Genomic DNA, 27406 nt, shown 5'->3' with positions numbered 1-27406 from the left:
AAACGTTCAATGCAACCAAAAATGTTCTGCACGTTTGGACTAGAAGACGAAATTACAGGCGGCCTTCGCTCCCGCTGAAGCACAATCAACTCAACAACATATATATTAAAAAACGTGCGCGACGTGCCCGAAAAACGAAACCGAAAGAAGATGAGTCGGGAGGGCGAAGGCTTTGTCCCGTCTGCTTGGAGAAAGTGTAAAACGTCTCGTTCCTCCCTGTTTCTCGTGTCCGCTTGGGGGCGCGTCAGTAAAAGGGAGTGGCAGACTCTGCGGGTGGGACTAACGGCAACAACAACACCGACGCTACACCGAGAACCAATGGAGAGTGGCGTGAGCAGGTGGAAGCCACGAAGCGAAGATTAGAGAACTGGTGGATGCTAGTTCACCAACGGGGATAACCGAATCCCCACTGGCTAGGTCCCAAACTTTACGGAACCGCACGATTCAAAAGGGAACAGCCGCAAACCACCATCATCATCATCATCGAAGACGCGCCGTTGCTACCTTTTTCCTCCATTTTTTCTTAGAGTGCACCAGCACCGGCAATTGCCTCAGCGTGGTCTCAGCAAACTTTGACGCGGATAAATGTGTTTCGTATATGCTCAGCTAGTTGAACTTCCAAGGTGTGGGCCCCGCACTGAAGTCTTGAAATTTTTGAAAGGCCTTGAAACCTTTTGAAATTTCTTAGAAAGAAAGAACACACTGGCACGCTGGCGCCATCTAGGCGTTGACCCTGGAACTGCATTTCGCTAGAGCGAAGGTTTTGCGGGATTTCTGAGGTCAAATGTGCGTAATGTCTATGAGAAGTGGTCGTTTATGGCGTTGACAAAAGCATAAAGGAAAGGATGATGCTCGCGAGAAACAGAAAATATGCGCTACCGCCAAGTTTCCACTGCTACCCAAGAGATGGCGCCAGTGTGTCTTATCATCGTAAGAGATATTAAGAAGTTCTAAGGCTCTCGGTCTTAAGAAGTCTCAAGTGTGTGAACGAGCCTTTATGTTTGTTTGCTAGTTTGTTTCACTCTGGTCGTTGTGGAGTTGACGGGTGGAGTCTCTGACGATGTGGGGTGTTTCGTTGTATAAAAGCTCTCGTAAAAATAGGCTTATAAAATAGGCTTAAAAATAGTGTCTGTCTTTTCCTTTGTCTTGGTGTGTGTTTTTTTTTCTGCATGACAGTGCACGATCTCGCTTGTATATAAACTCTTACATTAAGCACATCTTGAGGGGTTGAGATCAGACAAGTAAATGAGGCGGAATTGGTGTGGTGTTTTGCACGCGATGCGCACTTCCTTTGTACCATCCTTTTCTTCACATTGTAGCACCCGACAGGGCTACTCGGCCGGGGCCAGAGGAAAAACGTAAAATCGCAGGCGCCTCTGCGCACACGTCAGAGACGCCGACGCATAGACGAACAGTGCTGCTGGCCGGTGTAGATAGCGATGTGTCTTCGGTGTCCTTTGGCCTGCCGCCTTTCGACCATAGATCCACTACCTCGCTATCTGGTCAGGGAACCCATTTTACAGCTATCAAGGCAAACATGTGTGGGATTAATCATTTTTCGTCAGTCTCTCGGTATCGTCAGGTGTTTCTCTTGTCAAGGACATTCGAGTTTTGTAAATACGTTTACTCGATTCCTCTTGGCTTTCAGTTTGTTGTTCGCGTTTTCGTCATGCCGTCAGAATGCCAGCTGTGTTTCCACGCTCGGGACTGCGTACGCCTTTTGACAGTGGCTTATTGCGTGCGCCAAGGACACCCAAGTGCGCTGCGCAGATAGGGATGAAGCCATTTTTATCTTTGTTGTCGCACAACTCGACTTTTATTCGTTGAGCCCATGATAGCGACAAGCTCTGCCGTCTGAATCACCTTGTCGTGGCGCGTCAGGGGTTAAAAATACATTAGTTTGGACATCGAATCGACCATGCTGCAAGCGACGTTGGCTTTGGTGTTTCTACTGATTTTTCTACTTGCATGGTAAGTTACTTTCTTATACTCTTCCTGCACTGCTCGCTTCTATAAAAAAGTGTGTCACGCAGCAACTTTGAGGGAATTTTTCACTATGCAAGAGACTCCAAAGTAACGTTTGAAGCACGGATAACATCACTGCTATTTGGAAAGTATTTTTGACAACATTATCTGTTAAGAAACTGTATCAGGAATAAATTGAAAGTAAACTTATCGCACAACCAAGAGCTTGAATCATATCAGCAGCGCTGCTGTAAGAAAAATACATATAAAGCAAGATATGTTTCTGGTAAATGGCATTATTTTTGAGTGCACAGGCGAGTCACCTGAGATTAGGTTCACTCCAAATTGTGTCAAAATAAATGTGCTTCGAGCACTACGCATTTCGAAAGTAAGCGTCATTTTTACTTTTCCCAGTAAACACACTGTCGACGTATCTGACCCTACTGCTATCAGCGCGTCTCCAAGGGAAAAAAAAATAAATCAGCAATAGTTTTTTTTTTGTGGGGGGGGGGGGGGGGGGGCGCGTGATTTTATTTTACATAAATATTAGTTTCCTTTTTATAATGGGCTTTTACTACTCTCATATTTTTTTTTTGTCGTCAAGGCCCACAAAACAATTAAACTAAAACTCCTAATTTTTCTTTCTCTTCCTTCCTTGTTTCTCGAAGTCCGCTATAGTCCCGGTCGGCTTAAGGAACGCACGGGGCGGCGATTCCCGAGAATGTTATTAACGCTTCACAGCCGATCAGACTGCGACAATAGCCGATAAGGACCCCAAAAAAGTAATAGCAAAATCAAGGCACGCTAAGATAATGAGTTACGCCCCATGGGTTTCAGTGACCATAGAAGAAGGCGTGTGAAATACATGGTGGTGTGTTCCGATGACTTCGCCCGGAAACCTCATTAACTCTTCACGGGCATTGACCTGAATCCTGCAGAGCTACCTGTACCTAGGCAGCTATTCCTCGATGAAAAATACTGATTATAGGTGCTGAAATTAGAGAGATTACTTCTCGCAGCTTGGTGAAATAAAATTCTTGTTGAAGCAGCGATTTTCCTCTTTAAATGCGACTCTAGAGTTTTTTTCTACGGTATGTGTTTCAATATTAGGATGATTTATCGCCGCTTTAGGTGTCTACGGTTGTAATACAATTATGCTTGCCATCTCATTAGTGATTCTTTTTTTTTTCAGGGTAATAAGAAGAACCTATAGTTTCTGGAATGGAAAAGGAATTTCATATTTGTCTTTTACCGACTACGTGCGGTTGGTATACGATAATTTCACGAAGGTAAAGGTGTACTTTTAAGTTGATTGTAGATTGTAATACTGTGGATGCTTGGGCTAGTTGGTAATTCATACTTGGATAGAACAGCGCGCATATACATTCACACTCACAGGCACAAAAGAAGGAAACAGACTCGCAGCCCTGACTAACAACTTAGTGATATATTTCTGGGTCCTGAAATCGTCATCTTCAACTCCTTCGCCGCCAAAGAGAACATTTAAAAATTTTAAACACCAGAAACCAAAAAGCCAATGAGCATTCATAAATAAATAAACAAATAAATACATGACAACTAAAAATAAAATTGAAAATAAATTAAAGAGTAAATTAAAAATGATTAATGTTTAAATTATTAGAACATAGATAAAAAAATAAACTTAAAATATTGTAAAAATAAATTGAAAATAAAAATAAAATAAAACTAGAAAATAAAAAAATACAAATAATAAAAATTAACCGAAAAATTCCCATCGCTATTAGTGCTTTAATGTCATCTCGAGATGATCCAATTCTTTCTTTGATAAAGCTAAGGATGGGACACTCACGCATTGCTTGTCCAAACTTTCTATTTCTTCAGCTTCGACAATTTCTCGTGTCAGCTAAGTACCACTTCTGGGGATAACAGCGGATTTACTCAAGTCCGCTGTGCACCCTCAGTCTCGGCAATGGAGGCCTAGGTTCCCTGATATTACTCTGTTTATGTTGTAGTGATGTTTTCTTAACCGGTCATTCAGACACCTCCTGATTTGCCCGACATATTGCTTACCGCATGAGAGGGGAATTGAATAAAGCACCCCTTCAGAGCACAGAACAGAACGGGTGTGATGCTTTTTTATACTACCTAAGGTTCCATCGGAGGATGAATTGACATATTTACATAAACTAGAGAGCTTGCGTGAAGCAAAGAATACTACGTTTACGTTTACGTGGTTGCCTATTTTTTTAAGACCATGAGAAATATGGTGAATATAAGGCACAACCGCTGGCATTTGGTTTCGGTCCCTTTTGTAGCGTGAGTTACACGGGCCGAAGTGGAGCCGTTTCGCGTGGCTCTCAAAAAGCCGTGCTGCGCATGCGCGAGGAGCAGTGACGTCACACGGCGCACAGCTGGCGCGCCGGAGCCGCCGCCGCGCGCGCCTCGCCGGTTTGCGCATTCCAGAGGAGTGACGTCATAGCCGCGGCAGACGCACTGGCGCCGCCGCGTGCCCAGCTGTGCGCCTCCATTTTCGCAGTAGCCAAGTCTGACGCTGCACCGGAGCCGCTTGATAGCGCCTCTCATTTTGCGCGCATAAGCTCACGTCACGTATATCCTGACATAGCTGAGCTAAGCTACCGCAATTTTTGTTATATTGGGTTAAATCGGAACTTTTATGTTTCTGAACAAGTTTTTCTCGGACGGATATTTATAAGTGAATAGGGTACCCCACCGATAGTAGCCTAGCTATCTGCGCGTCAAAGCAACCCCCTCGGAGCGTAGGACCAACAAGGGTGATGAGAAAGAAAAAGCAGTCTGAGGTCTGAGAACCTTAGATACTGTTCAACCGGAAGTTCATTGGTTATGTCCAATGACTCCAAACAGTTTTTAAAAATTGAGAGGACATTGGACACAGTACTTGAAATGTAGTTTCCATCAAGTGCCAAGAAAAAAAAATTGTCTACATAGCGGAACACTTTCGCAACTTTTGGAGTGTCAAATCTCTTTTGTAGAATTTTATGCGGCAATTTTTTTAAATTTATATTATTTTATTTTTATTTTCGTTTTATTTTAAAAATGTTTAATTTTTAATTTTTAAAATTTATGTTCTAATAATTAAAAAAGTTATAACCTTAAATTTATTTTTGAAATTTACTTTTACTTTTATTTTTAGTTGTCATCTATTTATTTATTTATTTAATTATTCATTAATGTTTATTGGCAATTTGGTTTCTGCTGTTTAAACGCTTTAAACGTTCTCTTTAGCGGCGAAGGAGAAGAACAAGACGATTTGAGCTAGCAGAAATATACCACTGAGTTGTTAGTTAGCCCTGCGGGTCTGTTTCCTTCTTGTGTGCCTGTGAGTGTGACAGTATATCTGCGCTGTTCCATGCAGACATGTACATCTCAATACATTCTACGAGGGTAGGTTAATTAAAACTTGTTGTTGGCCTAGATGGTTCATGATGCAGTCTAGAGGTTTAGTTAGGTTAGGTTACGTTAGACTGCGTTTTTCCGCGTTTTTGATATGAGTTGGCCAGAAATATTTTAAGAAATCCACATGAAAACGCTTCCTTTACTACCAGATAAATAAGCAGGTGCCAACACTATTCCTTTTCACTAATTGAAAATTTCCCGAATAATTACAACTTAAGTGTAATCAATGATCAGACACTTCTAAGCATCATATTTTGTGAGTATCGTTAGCGCCTATGAGCTGCTGAAGCTACGTGCCCTCGCTATCAGACTTGCTTACCATTTGCCGTGGGTGCATAAATTACCCCTTAATTTTTAGCGTGAAACTTTCTTTGGCTAGTTGCTCAGGATTTGTGTAGCGTGAGCTACAGTGGCCGAAGTTGAGGAGTTTCGCGTGGCTATCAAAGAGCCGTGCTGCGCAAGCGCGAGGAGCAGTGACGTCACACGGCGCACAGCTGGCGCGCCGGAGCCGCCGCCGCGCGCGCCTCGCCGGTCTGGGCATGCGCGAGGAGCAGTGACGTCACACGGCGCACAGCTGGCGCGCCGGAGCCGCCGCCGCGCGCGCCTCGCCGGTCTGGGCATGCGCGAGGAGCAGTGACGTCACACGGCGCACAGCTGGCGCGCCGGAGCCGCCGCCGCGCGCGCCTCGCCGGTCTGGGCATGCGCGAGGAACAGTGACGTCACACGGCGCACAGCTGGCGCGCCGGAGCCACCGCCGCGCGCGCCTCGCCGGTCTGGGCATGCGCGAGGAGCAGTGACTTCACACGGCGCGCAGCTGGCGCGCCGGAGCCGCCACCACCGCGCGCTCCGCCACCACCGCGCGCGCATCGCCGGTCTGCGCATTCCAGAGGAGTGACGTCATAGCCACGGCAGACGCACTGGTGGCGCCGCGTGCCCAGCTCTGCGCCTCCGTTGCGCAGTAGCCAAGTCTGGCGCTGCACCGAAGCCGCTTGATAGTGCCTCTCATTTTGCGCGCATCAGCTCACGTGACGTAAATCCTGGCATAGCCGAGTTAAGCCACCGCAATTTTTTGAATCCTGATAACTAAAGCCTGAGAAGCGTGACCGCGAAGCTCGACGGCGATTGGTTGACGAAAACGTCACGTGATCAGAAAGTTTGGCGAGGAGGAGCTCGACCACTTGTGCGCACTGAGGGAGTAAAGCTCGAGAGTATGGAATGCTCTGGAAGATCGCCAAGTTTATCAGCCCGATTAGCGGTAGTGTCGCTTCATCCTAGGAACAACTGCCAAGCGAACACATGGTACGCGTTGCACAAACTGATGAAAGGCGCCATGACCGTAGGCGTCTGCTTGAACAGGCTGGACGAGCCGGTAAACAATCTGCTGAGAAAATGTATGGCTAATGGCTACGCAATTGTGCTGCATACAGCAAACTCATATTATCGATAAACGTTTGGGATGCTCTAACATTTCGCGTATGCAACACAATCGCCCAGCAGTTTGCCATACATTTTTAGGTTGTACGTCGTCATCTCTTTTGTATGATGATGCTGTAACAAAAATCACTGATAGGCGTCTGTCTTACCACAGTTGCTTCCTAGTAATGCACGTCTCTGCGTCGTAAAATATTAGCATAGATATACAGCAAAATACTAATTGAACTTCAAAATAAACCGCATAGAGTGACTTATAAGCTCTGCATCCAAAATTCTAATCCTTTAAACGAATAGGCAGTATTGGGAATGTTTCTATAGCCCTAGCTTGGAAGTCTTAGAGGACACCGTGATTAAACGGGATAGCGTGGCGTATTGCATCCTTCATGATTTTTAATTTAGATTTTGACATGTACTTTGAACTAAATTTCATAGAACATTATGTGCATATATGTTGACCGGAATTTACTTTAAGGGTCCAAGATATAGCTTTGAGTTGTTCAAGCTGTGCAAGAATGAAACCTTAATATAAAGGTGTGTTCGTGACACTTCAAAATGAGTTGAATCATTATGCGTATTTATTTTATTAGGCTCGGCCCTTTCAACTTTGAGATGATTGTTAAGCCCGAGGAACGAGCTACAATTCTCAATCTGAGTGGCCAAAGCGACATGAATGTTCGTTTATTATAACTAATTCTTCGCCACCATAAACCATTCTGCACTTGCAAATGTGTGCCTGTCGAAAAAAAGAAGGTCGAATTATCTGGGTAAAATGTAATGCATTTTTTTTCTAGTAAATTGTTTTTGTTACAGCCCTTGCCTGAGGTGATCCTGACTAACTATCGCCGACTTGGCCGTTTTTACGGGTTTGTTCCTACAATCTTACTTTCCGAACAAACTAAAGAAGTCGAAATTAATGATAAAGGCTAGCACGACCTGAACTCGATAATCAAAAATAGTTGATATAGATGTACGGGCAGCTGAAGATGTAAGACATGAGTCAATCCTAATTGAAAGTCGTGACACAAATGCATTACGCTTGCATAAGGTGATCCGCCCAGCATCCAAGCCGAGCCAGTACTAATGGGTGGGGCCTGGAGCGAGGCGTGGCGAGTGTAGCTCGGCCTAAATTGTGTGTTCAGGCGTAAATACTTCCAACTTTTAAGGGTTGATTTTTGACATAAAGGATGACATGCACATGAAATGTGTGTGTGTCTGTGTTCGGTGTTTTTTTAAATTTGCACCGAATCCAGATGTATACAATTCATGCTTTATTATTTAACCGACGGAGGACGCCAATAAAAAAAAAAAAAAGAAGTTTGTGAATCACGCTATTTTGGAAAACCAAGTAAAGCCCTCTTTTGTTTCTTGGGAATAAGACGCTTACTTTGTTTTACATATACATACACGTTATTCAACCTAAAAGAGATCGAACAAGGCCATTTTGGTAAGCAATTTTTAAACAATTTCAAATCTTATGATAGATTCTATGTGAAAAAGTAATATGTTCTTTCTGTTATTTCTACGCTGCTCCTTCCATGGCCACATTCTTAAATGGGTGTGTTTTAGAATTTTAATTCTTTAAAACGTTTTACTTAATCTAAAAATAATTTATGTAGTTTTCGCAGCACGCTGGATGGCGAGACACATTTAACATTGCATAATTATGGTTAAATCACTCTGTTCTTGAAATGAACCGCTCTCATTTGACCATGAATGTTTACATATTAAGAGGACATAAACATAATTAAAAATGAAATGGAGAAAACCGTACATTAAAAATCAGTTTTTAAAAGAATTTTTTACGCTCGGAAGGTCAGTTATCATAAGTAAATTGGGTCTTTTTTATTTGCAGCTCCTACGAAGGGTTTGTGCCCACACTCGTAGTTGGGGATCCACTGCTCCTCCGAGACATCTACGTGAAGGATTTCAAATCCTTCTCGGACAGAATAGTAAGAAGTGCCAGCTATATTTTATTTAGACTATTCCTAGTATCAGCTGCCCGTCAAGTTGAGATACAAATACATTTCTTCCACAAAAGACGTCTACATGAAATACGTAAAACAAAAAAATACGTGAAAATAAAAAAAAAAAAGAAGAAGAAAAGCGTTAGTCAAGGAAGATGCATTTTTTTCTGATTTTGCGGACACTTCACTGCTCGTTTCAGGCATCCAATGCCACGGGAAACCCCCTGTGGGACCGGATGATGTTAAACTCCCCAGAAGAAGAGTGGAAAGCTACAAGAATCATGATGTCGCCTGCATTTACAACCAGCCGACTGAAAGCAGTTAGTAACCTGTTTTAGCCCCTTTCTGTTCCTAACGTATTTACTTCTTGTCATAAGAAACAAAAAGAAGCCCAACAAGGCGTACTATTATAATGCAATTAAATGCGAAGGTGCAAGCGAGCTGGACAAGAATGACGAAATGAATCCCTGGAGAAGGGGAACAAGAGGGACAAAGGACAAACATAAAACTCCAAACACAGCTATGTGACTGGTGAGCGACCGAAAAAATCCGCCTGGTCCGGGTATCGAACCCGGGACCTCTCCATTACAAGTGGAGCGCTCTACCAACTGAGCTAACCAGGGGTTAGACGTCAGTAGAGCAAACGGGTTTTATCAGCTGCCACCAGTCTAACACCAACAAGGGTGAAGCTTGCAAATTTAGGGTTAGAATTATAATGCAATTAAATGCAAAGGTGCAAGCGAGCTGGACAAGAATGACGAAATGAATCCCTGGAGAAGGGGAACAAGAGGGACAAAGGACAAACATAAAACTCCAAACACAGCTATGTGACTGGTGAGCGACCGAAAAAATCCGCCTGGTCCGGGTATCGAACCCGGGGCCTCTCCATTACAAGTGGAGCTCTCTACCAACTGAGCTAACCAGGGGTTAGACGTCAGTAGAGCAAACGGGTTTTATCAGCTGCCACCAGTCTAACACCAACAAGGGTGAAGCTTGCAAATTTAGGGTTAGAATTATAATGCAATTAAATGCGAAGGTGCAAGCGAGCTGGACAAGAATGACGAAATGAATCCCTGGAGAAGGGGAACAAGAGGGACAAAGGACAAACATAAAACTCCAAACACAGCTATGTGACTGGTGAGCGACCGAAAAAATCCGCCTGGTCCGGGTATCGAACCCGGGGCCTCTCCATTACAAGTGGAGCTCTCTACCAACTGAGCTAACCAGGGGTTAGACGTCAGTAGAGCAAACGGGTTTTATCAGCTGCCACCAGTCTAACACCAACAAGGGTGAAGCTTGCAAATTTAGGGTTAGAATTATAATGCAATTAAATGCAAAGGTGCAAGCGAGCTGGCTTGCACCTTTGCATTTAATTGCATCATAATTCCACTATGCCGTGCGAGGGCGTCTTCAATTAATGGTTGGGAACTTTGCTACTGGTTTGTGGGTCTGTCGTTTCGTTTAGATCGTTTTTTTTCGTGTTGACTAAGTGATCGGGACGTTAAATATAGTGTTGAAAACTTTAATATTGCCTCCTTGATGTTTTATGACCGGCACAAACGAACAACGAAGCTTCGGACGCGCCGAGCAAAACTGCGTCGCGGTTTAACACGCATTTTCGGACACCAAAGGTTTTGCAATCGATTGCAATTTTTATGACTCGATTTTTGAAGAGATTCAGAACTCCTTTTGTCTATTATCAATAGCGTGCAATAAATCCCACATTCGGTGACGTTTAGCACACCAAATCAATGTTACACGAAGTATATTTTTAAGTCTTCTCGGATATATGGTTACAAAAGCTGCAGTCGATTGCCTGGCATTTGTTGTCCGAAAAATGCGCGACGCCGACCGCAAGCAAGGTGAAAACAATTTGATCGCCACTTTCAAATGCCTTCTAGTTCGAAACTCCAAACCTTCCCCTCTTGTTTGCGGTGGCAAGTTTGACGGGAGGTGCAAGAATAGGGTGGCAGATAATTTAAAAGTAAGTGAGACGTGAAAAAAAATTCTTTTTTTTCACGTCTTCAGAAAGTGGCGACAGAGACGTCAAAATAATAGTCATATCGTTTCGACGGTGGACATCGAAATAGTTACAACCTCTTTAATATCACGTGTGCTGAAACTTATACCACTGCGATTCAATGGAGCCAGCGATAGCTAGGACTGCTTATTGCATACAGTCTGCTTCGGTCAAATAAAGGGCCATCGTCACGGTGCTTGCCGTTTTTGTGCACTTGCTGTCATATCACGCACAAAAGAAAGCGCAGGATCTCATTCATTGCGCGTGATCCTTTAAGCCCACAGAGGTAGGCAGCTTCTGGAGGTGATATGACGAAACCAGAGGTGAAGCCATAAGTGTGGAGGAAGACGGCCCCAACGATGACCACAGCTCTTTTTGGTCACTCACGGGAGCACACGAGGGGTGACCAAAAACAGCTGTGGTCATCGTTGGGGGCATCTCCCTCCACACTTTTGGCTTCACCTTCCTATCTCCACAGTTTAGCCGGTGACTGAAAACGCGGCAAGACAGCGATTGCCGTGACCATGCCCTTTTATCCCACATTGATCCTATCCCGTCGTAGCGACGATTGCTGAACATTTTGGGAAGAAACAGCAGCAAAGAAACTTGGCCGGTTGCTCTAGAGATTATTGTGAAACTCAGCATAGTAGACGGTCTGTTCAAGAGATATAAATAGGATTTATTTTATTGGCAGCTGTACTTTTTTTAATTTAAATTTGTCCATGTGTTTTCGTAGATGATTCCAAAACTTATCGCTACGTCCGACGAATTCTGCAAACGACTGCTGCTGGAAGGAGAAAAGAGAGGGGCTGTTGAAGTTTCCGAGTAAGTCTCTGGCCCACGTCGATATGGCACGTTAAAATATTGAAATATATAAATTACATGTTTATCATATTGACCGGACGAGTCCTTTTGTAGACTGGTACCTTCAAGCTTTGCTTTGTGTAAGAGAAGCTAGCAGCTTCTCGCCCAGTTCTTTGTGAACATATTTAATAATAATCGAGAAAAAAGTAACATTACTTAGTATAAAACTCTGTATGCAATAAAGTGTGAGCAGAAAGCAGTAACTATTTTTCGTGGGGATATAAGAGATCCTTTTAAACGTTCACGGATTCCGCATAGCCAGATGGCGCCAAAAAAAATGTAATGAACGCGTTTGTATGTTCTATAGTTTCTTTTTGTGTGTCGATAACTGGAGTGAGTTAAACAACAACTCCTAGACTGCGGTGAACATACCGTGAAACAACCACTTATAATGCCTGATAATCTACAGAACAAGTACGCCTATACTTCAATGTAATCATAATTGTTTGACAAGTTGAAAAAGAAAATATTTACGTGATCTGGATAAATCGGTCGCGATATCTTCTTAAATAACTTGATATATTTCGCTTGCAGGATGTTCGAGTCATGCGCCATGGATACAACGGCAGCCCTGGTCTACTCTCTAGACTTGAACACCCACGAAAATCTCGACCATCCGTTGGTAAAATGCTGCAAGGGATTTTTTGGAAACCTAGGTGGATGGAAGATGATCTTGTTGTGTGAGTTTCATTTCAGTCTTATACACGCCGCCCGACAATCCTCAATATTAATATAAAATAACAGATGGACGAGTTGAGAGCCCGATTGTCATGTACTGCTTCAAGAGCCTTTTTTTGCTTTAAACATATTGTCCGCTCACGAAGAAAATAAAAGTAAACAACTGTGTTCAAAAGTTTATTTCTCGACCCCTTTAAGTGACGAAGTGACTTCATAAAATATTCGATATGCTTTTCATTATAACGTTGATATTTACTTGTGTCTATGAGAAGAAAAACGAATGTTTCAGCATTAATCTGGAACCGGTGCGCTGTTTAGAATAACCGGCTCCTCATTAACGCAGCTTGTTTCTATTACTTGAAGAGGCGCAGTTGGGTCTCACGCGTACATTTTTAGTGTCGCCTTCATATTCTGAAGGCTAGAAAGGTACGCGAGGAAAAACTTCATTGAACATGCTTTAGTTGGCCAAACGAAAGTAGAAAATAATTATTTCAAAACCATGTCATTCACGCAAGAAGAGGGCAAATAAAATCAGATGGGTAGATACTAAAGTTTTTACGCTCTAGTGTTATTTAGTAAACTTTCTGGTGGAAATGCATTGATGCTCACAAGCCTAGCGAAGCGAGGTAGAAAATAAACGTCTCCACCCAGCGGCCAAAAAAAAAAAAAAAAATCTTATTATGAAATATGTTGTTTGGTTGTTGATTTCGAGTTGACAATAAAAATAATCCAGGAACTGCTCTCATTTCCGGCCGAGAAAACAAAAATGAAATAATTAGAATCTGCACGCCGGAGTTGAAGGAATACTACCGACTTTCATATTGAGCGCTCCTATCAGGCGGTTTCGTTACGGAAGACTCGTACGGTGGTACTGATTACAAGAAATAGATCCTTAATAAAATGAATCGGTGGGCTAGAATTGGTTCAACAGAGCTCGTGCCTATTGTCCACTTCTACTAGTCCTCGTCCTCTGTGGTGTTCGTGTCCGTAATCAAATTACTTGTTTTAGGCATTTTTGTATTCATTCGAATACGTTTATATATGAAGCAATTACGAGACTTCTCTGGTTACTTTTTGGAGTACTGAAATTGCTTCCCACCGTTATTATGTTCCATTCTATCTTTTTTTTTTTTATTTTTATGGCGTCCTGTTTGAACAAGTTTCCTACCAACGAATCATCGAACATAAGTCTCCAACGGGAAGATATGGTTTACCAGATATTTATAGATTACGAAGATGTGTAGTTTGTAATTCTTTGGTTCTAATCCAATAGTAAAGAGTACAAAAACCCGTCTTCGAATCGCCAGAAAAGCTCTGTCGTTCTGAAAACCCGAAGTAAGTTGGAAAAGTAACGGTTTTCCTTTCTAAGAAATGGTTAATTACTTTTCGTCTCGAGTAATCGAGTAATCTGATTGAGTACGTTTTGACCGATAGTAATTGCGATCGATTACTTTTCTTGAGTATCTACAATGCTACGCCGCAAGTTATTTACGAATTGCAAATGGGGAAGGGGGGGGGGGGGGGGGGGGCGAGGCAGTGATTGATTGAACACGAGCCCCAGCCTAATGCTGGCATAGCCTCGTGGTGTTCCATCTGTGCCTCGAGCAGGCTTCTGATGGCTGACATAAAACATTCAGAACTCCCGTTTCGTTTTCTCGGAGGTGTTGCCTACAGGCTACAGCGTACTTAGAAATTAATCTGCCTGTTTATTACCACCTCCTCTCCCTAAAGCCCCTGTATACGAAAAAGTAGCGACATCCTTTGAAGAATGCCGCCTGCTATTTTGGAGCGATTCAGGCGGCGCTAACGTCGACGCGCGAGCGCGAAAGAGCAAAATATAGCAATAAGAGTGTGCATAAGGCAGGAGGGGGGAGAAGGAATGCCTATTCTGTCGGAGCGCAGTGCATGCTATGAGCTCATGTCGCCAATCAAATTACTCCGACTGTGCAACGTCACCGCTTTCATCGCCTTTCTTTGAGCACATCCTTCGCGGCTGGTGGACCGTGACAGTGCGCTTTTATCCTGTATGTATGCATTTGCGTGTCTTTCAGCCTTTGACTGCGCTCTGACTCAATTATAAACCAATTATGGGAAGGACGTTTGCTATCTTGGAGCGATCTAGGCGGCGCCACAGTCGACGAGCGGGTGTAAAAGAACAAAACGTAAAGATAAAAGGCGTGCGCGTCAAAGCAGAAGGGAGAAGATGTCGTTATCTTTCTTATTTAGGGGCATTACCTCCTCCTCCTCCACCACCCCGCCCCCGAAGAGAAGAAAAAGAAAAACGGGTATGCGTTAATATGAGGTGGCGAAGCTCGAGCAGTTGATTATCACTGAGCAACCTATGAGATTTCAGCATTAGCAGATAAGAACGTCGAAGGTCAAGTGAGGATACAAGCAGGGTGAATATATGATAAGCAACACTCTACGTTTAATAATCAGTTGACGAGTAGACACAATTTGGTGAGCAATTCACTCCTGTAATTCTTTTTTACCTTCACACGCAGTCACCATGTCAAGAGTCTTCAAGCTACTTCCGTTGGAGTGTCCCAGCAAGAAGGGCACCGAATACGTCAAAGAATTTACGAGACACATGGCGCATCAGCGCTGCGCTTCGAAAGAGGTAACGTTAATTCGCGTGTCGTGCGCATCAATCATCTATACAGTCCATGTCATAAACCCCAAGGAAAATGTCCCCGCTGTTGTCACGCATTTCATCTGCCTCCGAATGGCTGGAAATAGAAAACAGACGTCGGTTGCGCCAGGGGATTCAGCCAGACTGCTGGCGAGGCTTTCATGGACGCTAAAGGAGACCAAAATATAACTCGCAATGTCGGTTCGTGGCCTTGTTATTCTGACTGACAGTTGGTGGGGCTTTTTGGGTTCGCGTTTGTAGCTTTGTGATTTGTTCTTTCGCGTTTTCAAAGGCGAATTCCTAAATCTCGTTGGCCGAGGAGCGATTATAAAATGTTCGGGACCAGACGTGCTGGGACCACACCCTGGGCTGTAAGTAACTTCAGCGCATCTATGCAAAAAGATTGTGTTTTGTCACTTCTTTTTTTTCTATCGGCACCACCGATGTCAGCGCTTACGATTTGCCTCAAAGCACTTCCGCTTTTATTCCCTTATAATTGCGGGAAAATCAGTAACATGACCATGTATATCTTAATGCCTAATTTTAGGGATAAACAAGAAAGGGAACTACGCCAAAGATGCTCCAATGGCCTGGTGATGGGCTCAGATCCTCCCCCCTGCGCCTTCCGAGTGAACATAAACCCACTGTTAGAGAGATCACGAGCTCACTGTTAACTGCTCAGGACACCTATGAACGGTATAACTATGTTGCATGCTTCATGGGGATCTCGTCAATCCAACAAAGTTTTGTCAACTGTAAAAAAATGAACACATTAAACACTTAGAGTACAGCCATGTAACCGATAGCATTCTGCTGTAAAACTTGACTAGTGCTGTAGCGACGTCCTCGACTATTTTCAAATTAATCCGACGGCGTGAATTTTAGGTTGGTTTCGAAGGAGTTTATGACTTAATTATTTTTCAATAGCAATTGTAAATAGTCAATGAGAAGTATTCGATTAATGGCAGTCATTGACATTTTAATAACAAACATTATAGATAGCGTGTATTGACTACTACATATTACCGATCGCGCACCTGACCAAGCAGGCAGCGCGCTTGTGGCCTCAACGCCTTCAGAGTTTGAGGGCCAATGTTGGGATCGTGTTCCGCGTGCTTACCTTGAGGTGCCACTAAATTGCTACCGAGAAAAATATCCTATTGGTCGGGAGTCACCACTTGACCTGGACAGGCGCACTTTCCTCTGGAAGCGGCGTGAGCTGTCCATGTTTACGCGAGCGGCAGTGTGCAATATTTTTCTGATCTCAGAGTTATGGTATGTCCTGCAAGTCGTACATTGTGCTCCCATAAATGTACAAAAGTTTCATTGTGGTTTCGCTACGTTTATTTAGAGATCCAATAGGGAGCGGGTGAGGCGAGACAAACTTTTCCATCGCGTGCTTCATGGTGGACTCGGACTCTCGCATTTTTTTGCGAGACAGCTGGTAGCACTTTTCTTTTTCCTGCCGGAGCAAGGACATCCTTTTGTTCGTACAGTTTCAAACAAAACGGACTCCTTTTTTGCCGTCTTTCCTTGTTTCATCCCATGGTGGCGAACCAGGCAGACTCGTGGGATTTGAGAAAGAGGTGGTTGATGCCGTGCTGTTCTTGTATGCCCGTTTTTCTTTTGACTACCTGTGTGTCGACGGTAAAAAAACGCTTGCGCACGATTCGTTGAATATATTGTTTCCAACCCCACTGTAGAGAGCTGTCGCGACCGTTGGGGGCCAGGATGTGCTAAAGCGTGTCAAGTGCCTCTGTGTACCACTGTCGGTCAAAACTTTATTTTTCACTTTGCATTCTAATAAACTACCAGTCAAGGTGTGGTTAAAGGGAAAAGGTGTGGATGTGCCGTGGAAGATGGACTGCATTTTATGTGAAAAGCCTGAAACCATCGAACACGTATTTCTTCTTTGCTGTGACGCGGTATTTGTTTCTTGGGATGTGCTCCAGCGCACATTGAAAAAAGAGTTGAGCATCACCCAATCTGGCATTCCTTTTAGAACATCGATATTGCTAATGATGCGCCTTATGACACGTTTATGTTACTAGGGTTGTGTAGCATTTAGAGGTCGCGCATGGCTGTCCGGCATGCAGGCCTTAATGCAAAAGAGGTGCTATACTACTGTTTTAATTTAGTAAAGCAAGTGCAAAGTGTTTTTTCGAATTGTGAGCCTAAACCTGGTCGGTTAGGGATTTGTAGTCCGCTCCTCGAGATGCGAGGGTTGTAATGTACTCCACAAAAAGGAATTGTGGAGCCTTTTAAAATAATTTGACCATCTTGCTTTCTTATTGCAATACAGATATATAACAAAAGCGCTTATGGCCTCACGGTTATCGCGCTTGCCTTCCTCGCAATAAGCCAGGGTTCGATGCCTGGCCGCGGGTACACATCTTTGTTGACTCTTTAAAGTGATGTTTCGAGAACCGTGTTGCTTGTTCTAAGTCAGAATGTTCTACGCCCTGAATTTTCTAGGCAGACTGTTCCACAAGCCCACGCGTGTACAAAAGGGGCTCTACGTAGCGAGCCGGAGTCAGTCTCGCCCCAGCGTCCGATCTTGCTGTTACGCCGACTTCAACGCCGGCGACGCTCTATTGTTATCGTCTGTTTCCTTTTGTCTTAGGCACAAGTTAGCCCCATTAAACATTTAATTTTCCTCAGTTATTCCTTGTTCGGCACCTCGTCATTCGTGATAATTTTCACTTGACTTATATTGTTCCATTTGACATTTTCTGTACACGGCAAAATTATGTTCTTGGGTATTGTTTCTCCAGAAATACGAGGACGTCTTTCAACTCTGCCTCGATGCTGTGATGAGTGGACGGAGCCCTGAAAACTTCAAAATATCTGGTACGCAATTTTATCTCGACTTATTCAAGCGCCTTTAATGCACACGCTCTTGGACAAAGTAAACTGGAATGACGAAGCAACAATTGACAGATACCATTTGCCTCGCCCGGAGGCACGAAATAAATGACTGATATGCCACGACATTACATATTCCTGGCCGTTTTAAACCCATCCAGGGGAGTGCGAGGGAAGCGAGCGACCAACCGTGGCTAATTTGACAGAAGGTTTGTTCCCCGTGTCACCATTCACATTTGAATCAGAGTAGGGTAGCACCCTATAAAATCAAAATATGCGTAACAACTTTAGAAATTAATACTTTAAGCTCTCGCGCATTAGGCGAGCTTACAGAGAGGGTTATTTCCCCGTGCATGTTGGTTTGCTTTTACTGCATGCCCTCAGTATACAAACGGGCATCAAGCAATCTTTGGCGGTCACCGTGTTGGAGCATCGACTCTTGCGCGAAGCGTGTCATTTGTAGAAGAGACCACTTTCAAAGCTTACACGGTGGTTGTGTCCAATACCTTTTACCACGTGTCCATGCCGAACGCTCACTTAGCACTCCTGTCCGATAATTCACGCTTAGCGCTGGTGCCCGAAATACGGCGGTCTCAGATAATTGGTGCTGCGGCTACTGGATGTTGCCGACTATTAAAGACCGACGTCCAGTTCGCGCATTCCACTTTTCCCCCGTTTCCTGCTCTCCACCCTTCTACCCTGTCCCCGCGGTGTCTCTTTCCTTCTCCCCAAAGGGGAGTAGGATTTTCTGCCTTGCAGAATCTGTAGACTGGTCGTTGGTCTTTAATAAAAAAAGCTTATATCACAGTTCGTCGTTACTTCTCAATGAGCAACCACGCTGCGTCTCGCCCGGTAGTCCACGCGTCCCATTTCAGTTTGCAAACTCTATCAGCGCAGTTACAAGTTGATGTCGTCCTTATGCGACTTAAAGACAGTTCAGATAAAAGAACAAGTAAGCAGGAATGACAAACGTATCAATTTTTCGATGATCTACTTCAGAGAAAATGTTGCTCTGTGATGGGCGATATTAAAGATCACCCCAAACGTCTGCAGCAGTAGCCCCTGACATTTGAGGTAGCTGGGTCGCACATTGTTTCAAAACATATAAAAAGAAATATCATGTAGGATGCGCTCCTCTATATATAAAAAAAATGTTTTCGTATCCCTACGAGTTCATGATGTCAATGCACCACAGATGCGAAAAGGGAGAAATCACCAGTGGTTTGGGAATCTCTCTTTTGGGTCGCCAATTTCTAAGTCAGGGTCTTGTTCGATGCTTCAGGTTCTTCCGAACTCCAGAACTAGTCTGTCAGAGGAAAGTGAGAAAAGCCTGTAAATTATAATGGTTTTATTAGAATTGCTTTCCCCAATCTAATATGGCAGACGCCCTCAACATTTCGCGCCGCCTACAATGTCGTCAATCTCCGGTTGTTTCAAATTTCACAAGGGTTAAAGCCTCGAGGGCAGGGGAATGCCAAAGAATACTCGTTATTATGGAAATTCAGACAATTCACACACCATTAGCGAATGCTTCCAATGCGTGTGCACTTATTGTCCAAATATTTTTCATTTAGAACCAGAAATAGAAGACATCGCTGCGCAATGCATGCTCTTCTTCGTTGCCGGCAGCGACACCCTCACGGTAACGTTGATTTGGGCGGCCTACTCTCTCGCCTTACACCCGGAGTGTCAAGAAAAGGTTATCGAAGAGATCGACAATGTTGTAAAACAGGTAAATTCACAATTAGCATAAAGGATATACTCGTTCGAGCGTCCGAAAGAGCATGGGAACGATGATTACCTCCAAAATAAGAAGAAAAGAATAGTGAGGTTTTCCGTCCAGAACCAACTAAAGCTATAGTAGAGCCCCAAGGTCCCCTGTGAAAGCGGCATTTTTAATTACGTTAGAACAAAAACCATTTATTTAAGACATGAGGAATTAAGTTTGCCTACTATGTACACGGAGCGAAACCGGATGTATGAATAACCGATTGACGGTTTTTTAGACCCTTTCCGGAATTCAGTCTGGCCACTTTGATCACTATCATCATCATCTGAAAACGGCATATGTGCTATACTAATGGCGGCCTTCTGTGTACTGATGAAGGAAGAAGTTGAAGATGTTCCTAAGCAGGTGATTCGAGGCCTATAGAATCTAATGTTAGCGCGGCGTGAAGCAGGAATTGGACGCAAGAGAGGCGTAAGCGTTCATTTCTTACTCGGTCCCAGTCAATCTGTTAGCAGCACTCACTCGGCTTCAAAGCCCCTTGATGTATAGAACGTACTTTATCAAGGCGTCTATGTGGGTTGGCGCTTCGTTCCGACTGGCTGCATTTGTTTCGCCATCGACACTAAAACAGATTGAAAAAGAATTGTAGTGAAGTGCACATTCTCATTTACCGTTGACCTTTAAAAGTGACGGTGCCCCATAAAATACTGCAGACCATAGGTTCATTGCCGCCATTAGTACAGTAAAAGATAAACTGCCCTTTGAGTAACCAGATGGCACTGAATTCCGGAAAAGTCTATTCTCAGAGCATCATCAAAACTAGCCGTCCGGTTGTGAGCTCTTTGTGGCTCGAACCTAAGGATTAAACCTTGGCGCTTCCTTAACGCAATCTCTTTACAAACCTCGAAAGAAAAAAAAAAAAATCGGTTCTCGTGTTCGCTTGAACCTTGTCGTGCAGCGCACGTTGTGTTCTCTAAAAAAATTCGGAAACGTTACGAAATGGACATAACCAAGAACAGCTATATCGCTTACTTTTAATTTCTTTCTTTCGCATCCACTGAACTGGAGCGTGGCAAGTGTCGAGCTTTAGACTACGCGGCCTGCAAGTTCGTCTCCTCTTTGGCGGCGCACCCCGGGCGCTTGTTTACCCCACAATACGCGCTTACGTGCTTTTGTTTCCTCCCGACTTCAACCAAAAGGCGAAGCGCGCTTGGCTGCTTCGTCATCGCGGGTTCCCTACGTCGCCTTTTGACTGACGTGCTCCCCTTTTCGTTCCATTGCGCAAAATACGCACTTTAGAACACTTGCTCGCCAAATTGTTCGGAAGTAATAATTATTGCGGCGTTTCTCGAAGCAATCAGCGGAAACATAATAAATCAAGGCTTGCGTTTCTTAAAATGCCAGTGGACATAGTTTAGAAACTGGCGCAGAAGACATTGACTGAACGTTCGATAAGGACCCTCTTGAAGATACATCGGTTGGCTTAATGGCATGAATTGAAAGCACGCATAAAACGGTCATCAGTGATGTGATGGCCGTTTTATGGGATGAAGTGGGGCCTGCTTTTTTACGTTATGGACATGTTTTATATTAGGATTGGGGAGAAAATAACATATAGCTGAAAGTCAACGAATTAACGACTGCCTATGTCTGTACTAGGTTTTAATTTCTCTACGGGGTGTGCGCGCCACTTTCGGCCGCCATGAAGGGGACGGAGAAATACTTCAGGTTCTCCTATCTTTACCTTATGTTTGGGTGGGTGCGCGACGACTGTTGGTTAATACGGCGTCGATCCACACGGCGTCGGTTCTTGGTCGGTATCCAAGCGTGCGAAGGCACAAAGACACGGCACTTCGGCGTGCCAAGGAAGCTTTGAACACGCCGCCAGACCCTTGCTTTCGACGAGTTGTGCCTTTTTCCTGTGACACTGCGCCTTTGTAAAATTTTCCACGTGTTCACGACGGCAAGTTTCAACGGTATACAGGATCTTAAAAAACTTCTGCGAATGACGACGAACGAGTAGAAAACGTGTCTATAGCACGCTAGAAAACCGCAAAGAAACGCTAGCACAACGACAAAAATATACCATGCACGATGGCCGTGCGGTGGCCGCACTCGCGGAGCGGGGATGCGGGATCCAGCAATTGTCATCGAGATCAGTGGTATTGGCAGACGTGCCGCGGCCTCCGAGATCCCGAATCGCGCGCACGAAGGCTTCTCCGGCCGTCTCATGTACGAGTATAATTGCGCTAACTCCGTCGCTTGCCGCGAGGTGGCGATGTCCGCCCAGTCATAAGTCATAATAAAGGGGCGAGCCGTCAGCGTCGCACGTCTGCATCTGCACTGCTACAGGCCAGCCCGCGGGCCACGGGCCGGGCTCGGGCTTCGCGGCAGCATTCATGAAGGGCCCGGGACGTGTACGGACCTCGCATTCAAGTCTATAAAGAGGGCCCAGCCGCCCATTTCTTTTTTTTAAATTTTAGCGGCATGTTTATTGGAAGCGTGTTTGGGGGGGGGGGGGGGGGTTTAAAAAGGAACTACAGTGGGGGAGGAACAGACGCTGAAGCATATCTGTGTGTGCGCGTATATATTTTTGCACGGTTCCGTGTGTGTGCAGCAAATGCTCTTCCAGAGCACTAGCGGAGCTGTGTTACTTTTCGTTCCCGGTGCCGCCGCCGTCACATACCATTGCTTCTCCCCATCAACACGTACACGTACGCCTACACAATGCGCACCCTAACCGGCGTAAACCATCTGTGTGTTACGAGTGCCCGCATCCACAATTGGGGTCGTGCATTGCTGCCATAATTTCTGCCCTGAACGTGCTAATAGTTCAAGCAAACAACAATATGACCTGCATTATGTCTCTAATAAACAATAACAAAATATAAGAAAAAAGAACACGAGGTCTGCACATTTGTAGTATCAAACCTTGTGCTGAGTCTCAAAAATCTACGTGAAACAACGTGCGGAACTTACAAAAAAAAAAAAAAAAGTAAAGCCTGGTTGTTTTATCAAAGAAATATATTTTCGGTTTTGTTTTTTTCTTTTGTTCGAAGCTAGATTTTATAAGGAGGTTTATTTGCGCTAGAGGAGATGACCATGAGACAAACAATTCTAGGATTGTATGAAGAAGTTTGTAAAGTTTGTACGGCCATTCCTGGTCAGCATGGGCATTACAATGACAGGCAGTGTGGGGTATCAAAAAAAACTGCTTGATATCTATGCATCGCAAATACTTGGCGTCTAATCTAAATAATCAAGGCTTGGAATATGTAAATAAAACAGGTTAGAAGACGAAAAAGTATGGATTTTATAGAAAGATCAGAGTTATTTTTCTTGAGATCCCATTGTCTGTTTGCATATCAATTAAATTAGATCAGAAGGTGCATAACGGAATGCGGTGGTTTGTGCTAAATGTGCCAAAAACTAGACGTTTACAAGATAACGCACTACCTTTTGATTCAGTAACCACAATTAACCACGATAATGTTTTGATTCAGTAACCACAATAACCACCATAATGTTTTCCCTAAAGCCGGGGTCACTTTGCTTATACATCATACAGAGACAGTCTGCAAACAGATTCGAACGCGAATCACCACCAGATCTGTGCTTCGAATGCCCCGGGGCAACGAATTCAAGGGTACACCTCGCACGCGGCATTCGAACCACGGATATTGTGGTGACTGATATCAGCCGGCTGTCTTTTATTTGATGCATAATCAGTGTGACCCCGGCTTAAAGGTGCTTCTAGTAGAAGCAAACACAGCAATATGACCCCCATGTACTGCGTAAGAAATAATAATTAAAAAAAAAATGTTAAAAATATTCTGAGGACACTTAAGCACTTCTTATGAGTTTGCGAATGCAAAAGCATGAATGTCGTTTTTCTGCTCCCTTAGTTTGTTTGGGGTGTACTGGCGTGGACAGCCATGTTTCGCTACTGCTGAGGTTGCGGCCGCCGACGATATAGACGCCTCAGGAGCGGAATGTTCCTCGGCTTAGGGATAAAGCTGAGTAACCGAGATGTTTACAAGATAACGCCCCACCTTTTGAATGTATGAGCGGTGTGACCCCGGCTTCAAGGTATTTCTAGTAGAAGCCAACACCGCACTATGGCCCGCAAAAATTGCGTAATAAATATTAAAAATTCTAAAAGCAGTACAGCACGGACTGCACTATATACTATCAAACCTGCTCACGCCCAAAAGCTACGTCAAACACCGTACGGAGGTTAAAAAAGAAAAGTGCGGCATTGTTATTTTCGTTTTGAGAAATCCAAATCTTTTTATGTTGGATATAACTCTTTTCTGGAGTTTTACAGGCGCTACAGAATGCAGTCAAATATACCAAAAGGCGCGCTCGCAGCGCTAGCCGCTACATGTCCAGATGAATATCTCAAATTAAATAGGCATCACAACTTGTCGATATACTTGCCGAGAGCAGCTGTTCACCGTTCTACCACACTACACAAAAATCTTTAAGTAGGAGTTGCGGTAACTCGACGTAACGGTACTTTTTCTTGGAGGCTTCTTCCTCGCGCCATGCTGTCAATGACTGGGTTGAGGGCGCCTGCCCGCGGAAAGACGCCGCCTCGTTCTCTTTTCTTTTTTTCCGATTACGCCCTCTCCGCACGAATGGGACGGCCGGAGAAGCAGTCGCGCGCGCGCCTCGGGATCTCCGAGGTTATGAGTCTTATGACGGTGCTAGCCTACTTCGATATGCTGCCGACAGATGGCGTCACGCGACAAACGCGAGAATGCAGCGCCGGCGCTGCGGCGTCTCGACCGAGCATCTCCGTACAAGGAAGGCCATCACGGCACGTACAAACGCAGTGTGCACGGTGACCTGTGAAAGAAACATTGAATACCAAAGCCAGCAAGTCAAAACACTAAAATATTCTTACAGAGGCACACGTCGCGCTTAAGGAAGTGTAAATTCACAGTGTCTCCTGTGTTATCTCTTGGAGGACTTGAAGGTGAGAACCCAAGCGCCGATGTAAACGTGATAGCGAACCTCCGAAGACAACGCGCTCTCTGACGGCACACGTTTGGCGCCATTTCATTGGCTCACTCAGATCGTGGCGTCGGCTGTGGTCCCGGTGATAGCGAACTTCCCAAGACAGCGCCCTCTCTGACGGCGCACTTTTGGAGCCGTTTCATTGGTTCCTTTCATTTTGGTGCCTTTCATGTCGCCGATGTGTTTTTGCTCAAGGTATTTGAAGGTCGACTCAACGATGAGATATATAAGGCTTAATAAAACCTTTGGAAGATTATCCGCTAAAACCACGACCCGGCTCGGGGACCCCTGTGGGGAAGCAGTGCACGTACCTTGGGCGACTGGTGGAGGTAGGTGACCTAACGCCGATGCCTTGCCATCCACGAAGTAGTTAAATGCCTTTAGGGATTTGTAGGTTTTAAGTCCTTCTCAGGTATACGGACCAGGCTGGAAATATCGGTAGACGCGAAGATGCGCCCACGATACCTTCGGCAGATTTGTCATTTCATTGAGAAACAAGTGCTCTTTCTTTTCACCAACGGGAACAGGAAGGGATGTCGATTCCGTATAGGTAAATTTCAGGAGGTACCTCGGTTAGGCTACCACGGGGGTGAGACTTTCAAAGTATGTGCTCCTCCCTGCGTGTGGTCTCAAACAAGCAAAAACAATAGCCAAAAGGAAGTGACATACTCTCCCGGAAGTTCGGATTTGTTTTTGTAACATGCGCACACACTGTATACATGTCATGGACAATAATTGTTCTTGATTTTAGAGTAAACTCCCCGCGACTAGTTTTCAGGTGCTTAAGTATTCACACCATACATGGGTAAATTACTTCCAAAATGTAATTTAATTACATTTACTTCGCTTCAAAAGTAGTTTAACTACAATGGACTTCTTCCAAAACCGACGCGCCCCATCGCGGCGAAATACCACGCAGTACACTCTGGGAACTAGTTGGCCACTCGGTTTCGGTTTCGACTGAGCAGCTTCATCTCATGCTATTACGCCGCGACCGAACGGGCTGCTTGCGTTTTCGATTATCTGACTTTTCACGAACGTACAATACACTTATTCTCGAGCGATACAAAACGAAGACCGGGGCTCTTTCCTTGGTTCCCGAAACACCGGATATTGTGCGTGCGTATGCGAACGTATAGTCGTGGCTTAGTCACCTCACCCGACGAGTGCATCTTTGAGCTCAATGTCAGTAATCCCGTCTAGTACCAGTGAACTACAACTGAAATTTGTTCGTCTGGAGCCTTACACGCATTTTGTTTGCCAAACGTCCGCTTCTTGTTACTTCATTGGGCGAAAAGCAAGCCGCATCCTCACGGGGTATCATAGTTGAAGCAAGCGTTTACGTATGAACTTTTAAGGAAACGCAATAAATTCGACCTCACTACTGCACAAAAGTTACTATAATGTCTTCCTCGTGTCATCATATATCTCCCACTCAAATTTTATGCTGATAGAAAATTAACTTTCCGCAAACGCTGAGATCGGCTAGCTACGACGGAGGCAAGCGTCCCCCCTACTCCTCGCTAAGGCTTTTTGGACGAGCTTCTACTGACGCCCGAGATCTGTGCCGGGAACGGTGTGTCTGAAATTATCTCGGCACACTCAGGCAGGAAGAAAGCAAAAACATAACAAATAGTATTGCCATTAGCAACCGTCAAACGCGCTTTGAATTCGTTCGAGCTCTTGTGTGAAGAATGTTGCACCGTGCGCCAGACGGGCATGAACCCCAATGCGGTGCGCATAGGGGTTCATGCCCGTCTGACGCATTTCCGGCGAACGGTGCGACATTCTTCACAGAAGTGCTCGACTTTTGCATTCTTAAAACGGTCTGTATGCGCGAATTCGCCTATATGATTGCAGGATAACGTTATGCGCGTACGCGCTGGTGAATATTAGTGGAATGCAAGCGGGTGGGGACTTCACTTCGTGCAGTGCTGCGGGTCAGTACAGATAAGAGATAAGTGTGTTAAAATTGAGCTTTTCAATGGCACCTCCGAGTTTTACCTCGCATACTCAGGCACATTAAGAAAAACAGTAATTGTAAAAAGTAATATTTCGTCTATGGACGCACGAAGCAAACTTCCTGATCAACAACACTGATGTAAAGGCGCGAGCTCGATGTATGCATACTTATTGTTTGCTACAGCTTGTTGATTCGTACACAAGCAAGATCCCCGAGCACCCGAGCTACGCAGCGTCGAGACTCCCAGCACTGGCTCGTTCCCATACCTCGATTGGAACGCTCACAGGAAGGCTCAAGTACAAAAATACAACAAGCGTGCGTTAAGACAAGCTATACGTCTCGGGCTTGTGCTAAAGCTTCGAGGCTGACCATTTAGGTTAGTTTGGAGACCACAAATGACGCTCTCGGGACCCGAAAACAATCTCTTGTTGACGTGTCGATCGAAACCGAAGCCATGCCACCCTCCTCCCTGGCCAACTAGTTCCCAGAGTGCAACGCGCGCCGTGTTGCATGCAGGGCTTTATGGAAGTAGTCTATTACAATTACTACTATGTGAAAAGTATTTAGTTACATCTACAAACTACTTTTGAAAGGTAATGCAATTACTTTACAATTACTTATTTCTGAAAGCGACCCGACTTAGGCCATGTAACTTTAAACGAGTTGTATAGAATGCAATGGATTTATTTGTTCATTCCTTCTCCCAATGCTTGAGAAGGCTCACGCATCGCTACATAAATGACACATAATGTACTTGTCTTTTATGAATTTTGTTAAATTCATGATAGAACTTGACAGTTTGGGGCAATGAAGTACTATATTTTTATATTTTAATAAATAATATTAAATTAGT

At 44.4% G+C, this 27406-nt stretch overlaps 1 protein-coding gene across 1 annotated transcript in view; it reads left to right on the top strand.

The window, feature by feature from the left end:
• The first annotated feature begins 1818 nt into the window (after window positions 1-1818).
• The window catches only part of LOC115316323 (cytochrome P450 3A41), a 43823-nt gene continuing 18235 nt past the window's right edge, over window positions 1819-27406 (top strand). Inside the window, exons 1-10 of the mRNA XM_042290686.1 lie at window positions 1819-1971; window positions 3158-3254; window positions 7627-7679; window positions 8669-8765; window positions 8981-9100; window positions 11537-11625; window positions 12199-12344; window positions 14847-14962; window positions 17749-17824; window positions 19414-19571. Coding sequence (XP_042146620.1) covers window positions 1919-1971; window positions 3158-3254; window positions 7627-7679; window positions 8669-8765; window positions 8981-9100; window positions 11537-11625; window positions 12199-12344; window positions 14847-14962; window positions 17749-17824; window positions 19414-19571 — 1005 coding nt within the window. The 5' untranslated portion in view covers window positions 1819-1918. The remainder of the gene's footprint in view (window positions 1972-3157; window positions 3255-7626; window positions 7680-8668; window positions 8766-8980; window positions 9101-11536; window positions 11626-12198; window positions 12345-14846; window positions 14963-17748; window positions 17825-19413; window positions 19572-27406) is intronic.

The sequence above is a fragment of the Ixodes scapularis genome, unplaced genomic scaffold (assembly GCF_016920785.2).
Source record: "Ixodes scapularis isolate PalLabHiFi unplaced genomic scaffold, ASM1692078v2 PGA_scaffold1__304_contigs__length_218370807, whole genome shotgun sequence".
Lineage (NCBI taxonomy): Eukaryota > Metazoa > Arthropoda > Arachnida > Ixodida > Ixodidae > Ixodes > Ixodes scapularis.
This window is presented reverse-complemented; position numbering and strand designations above follow the sequence as displayed.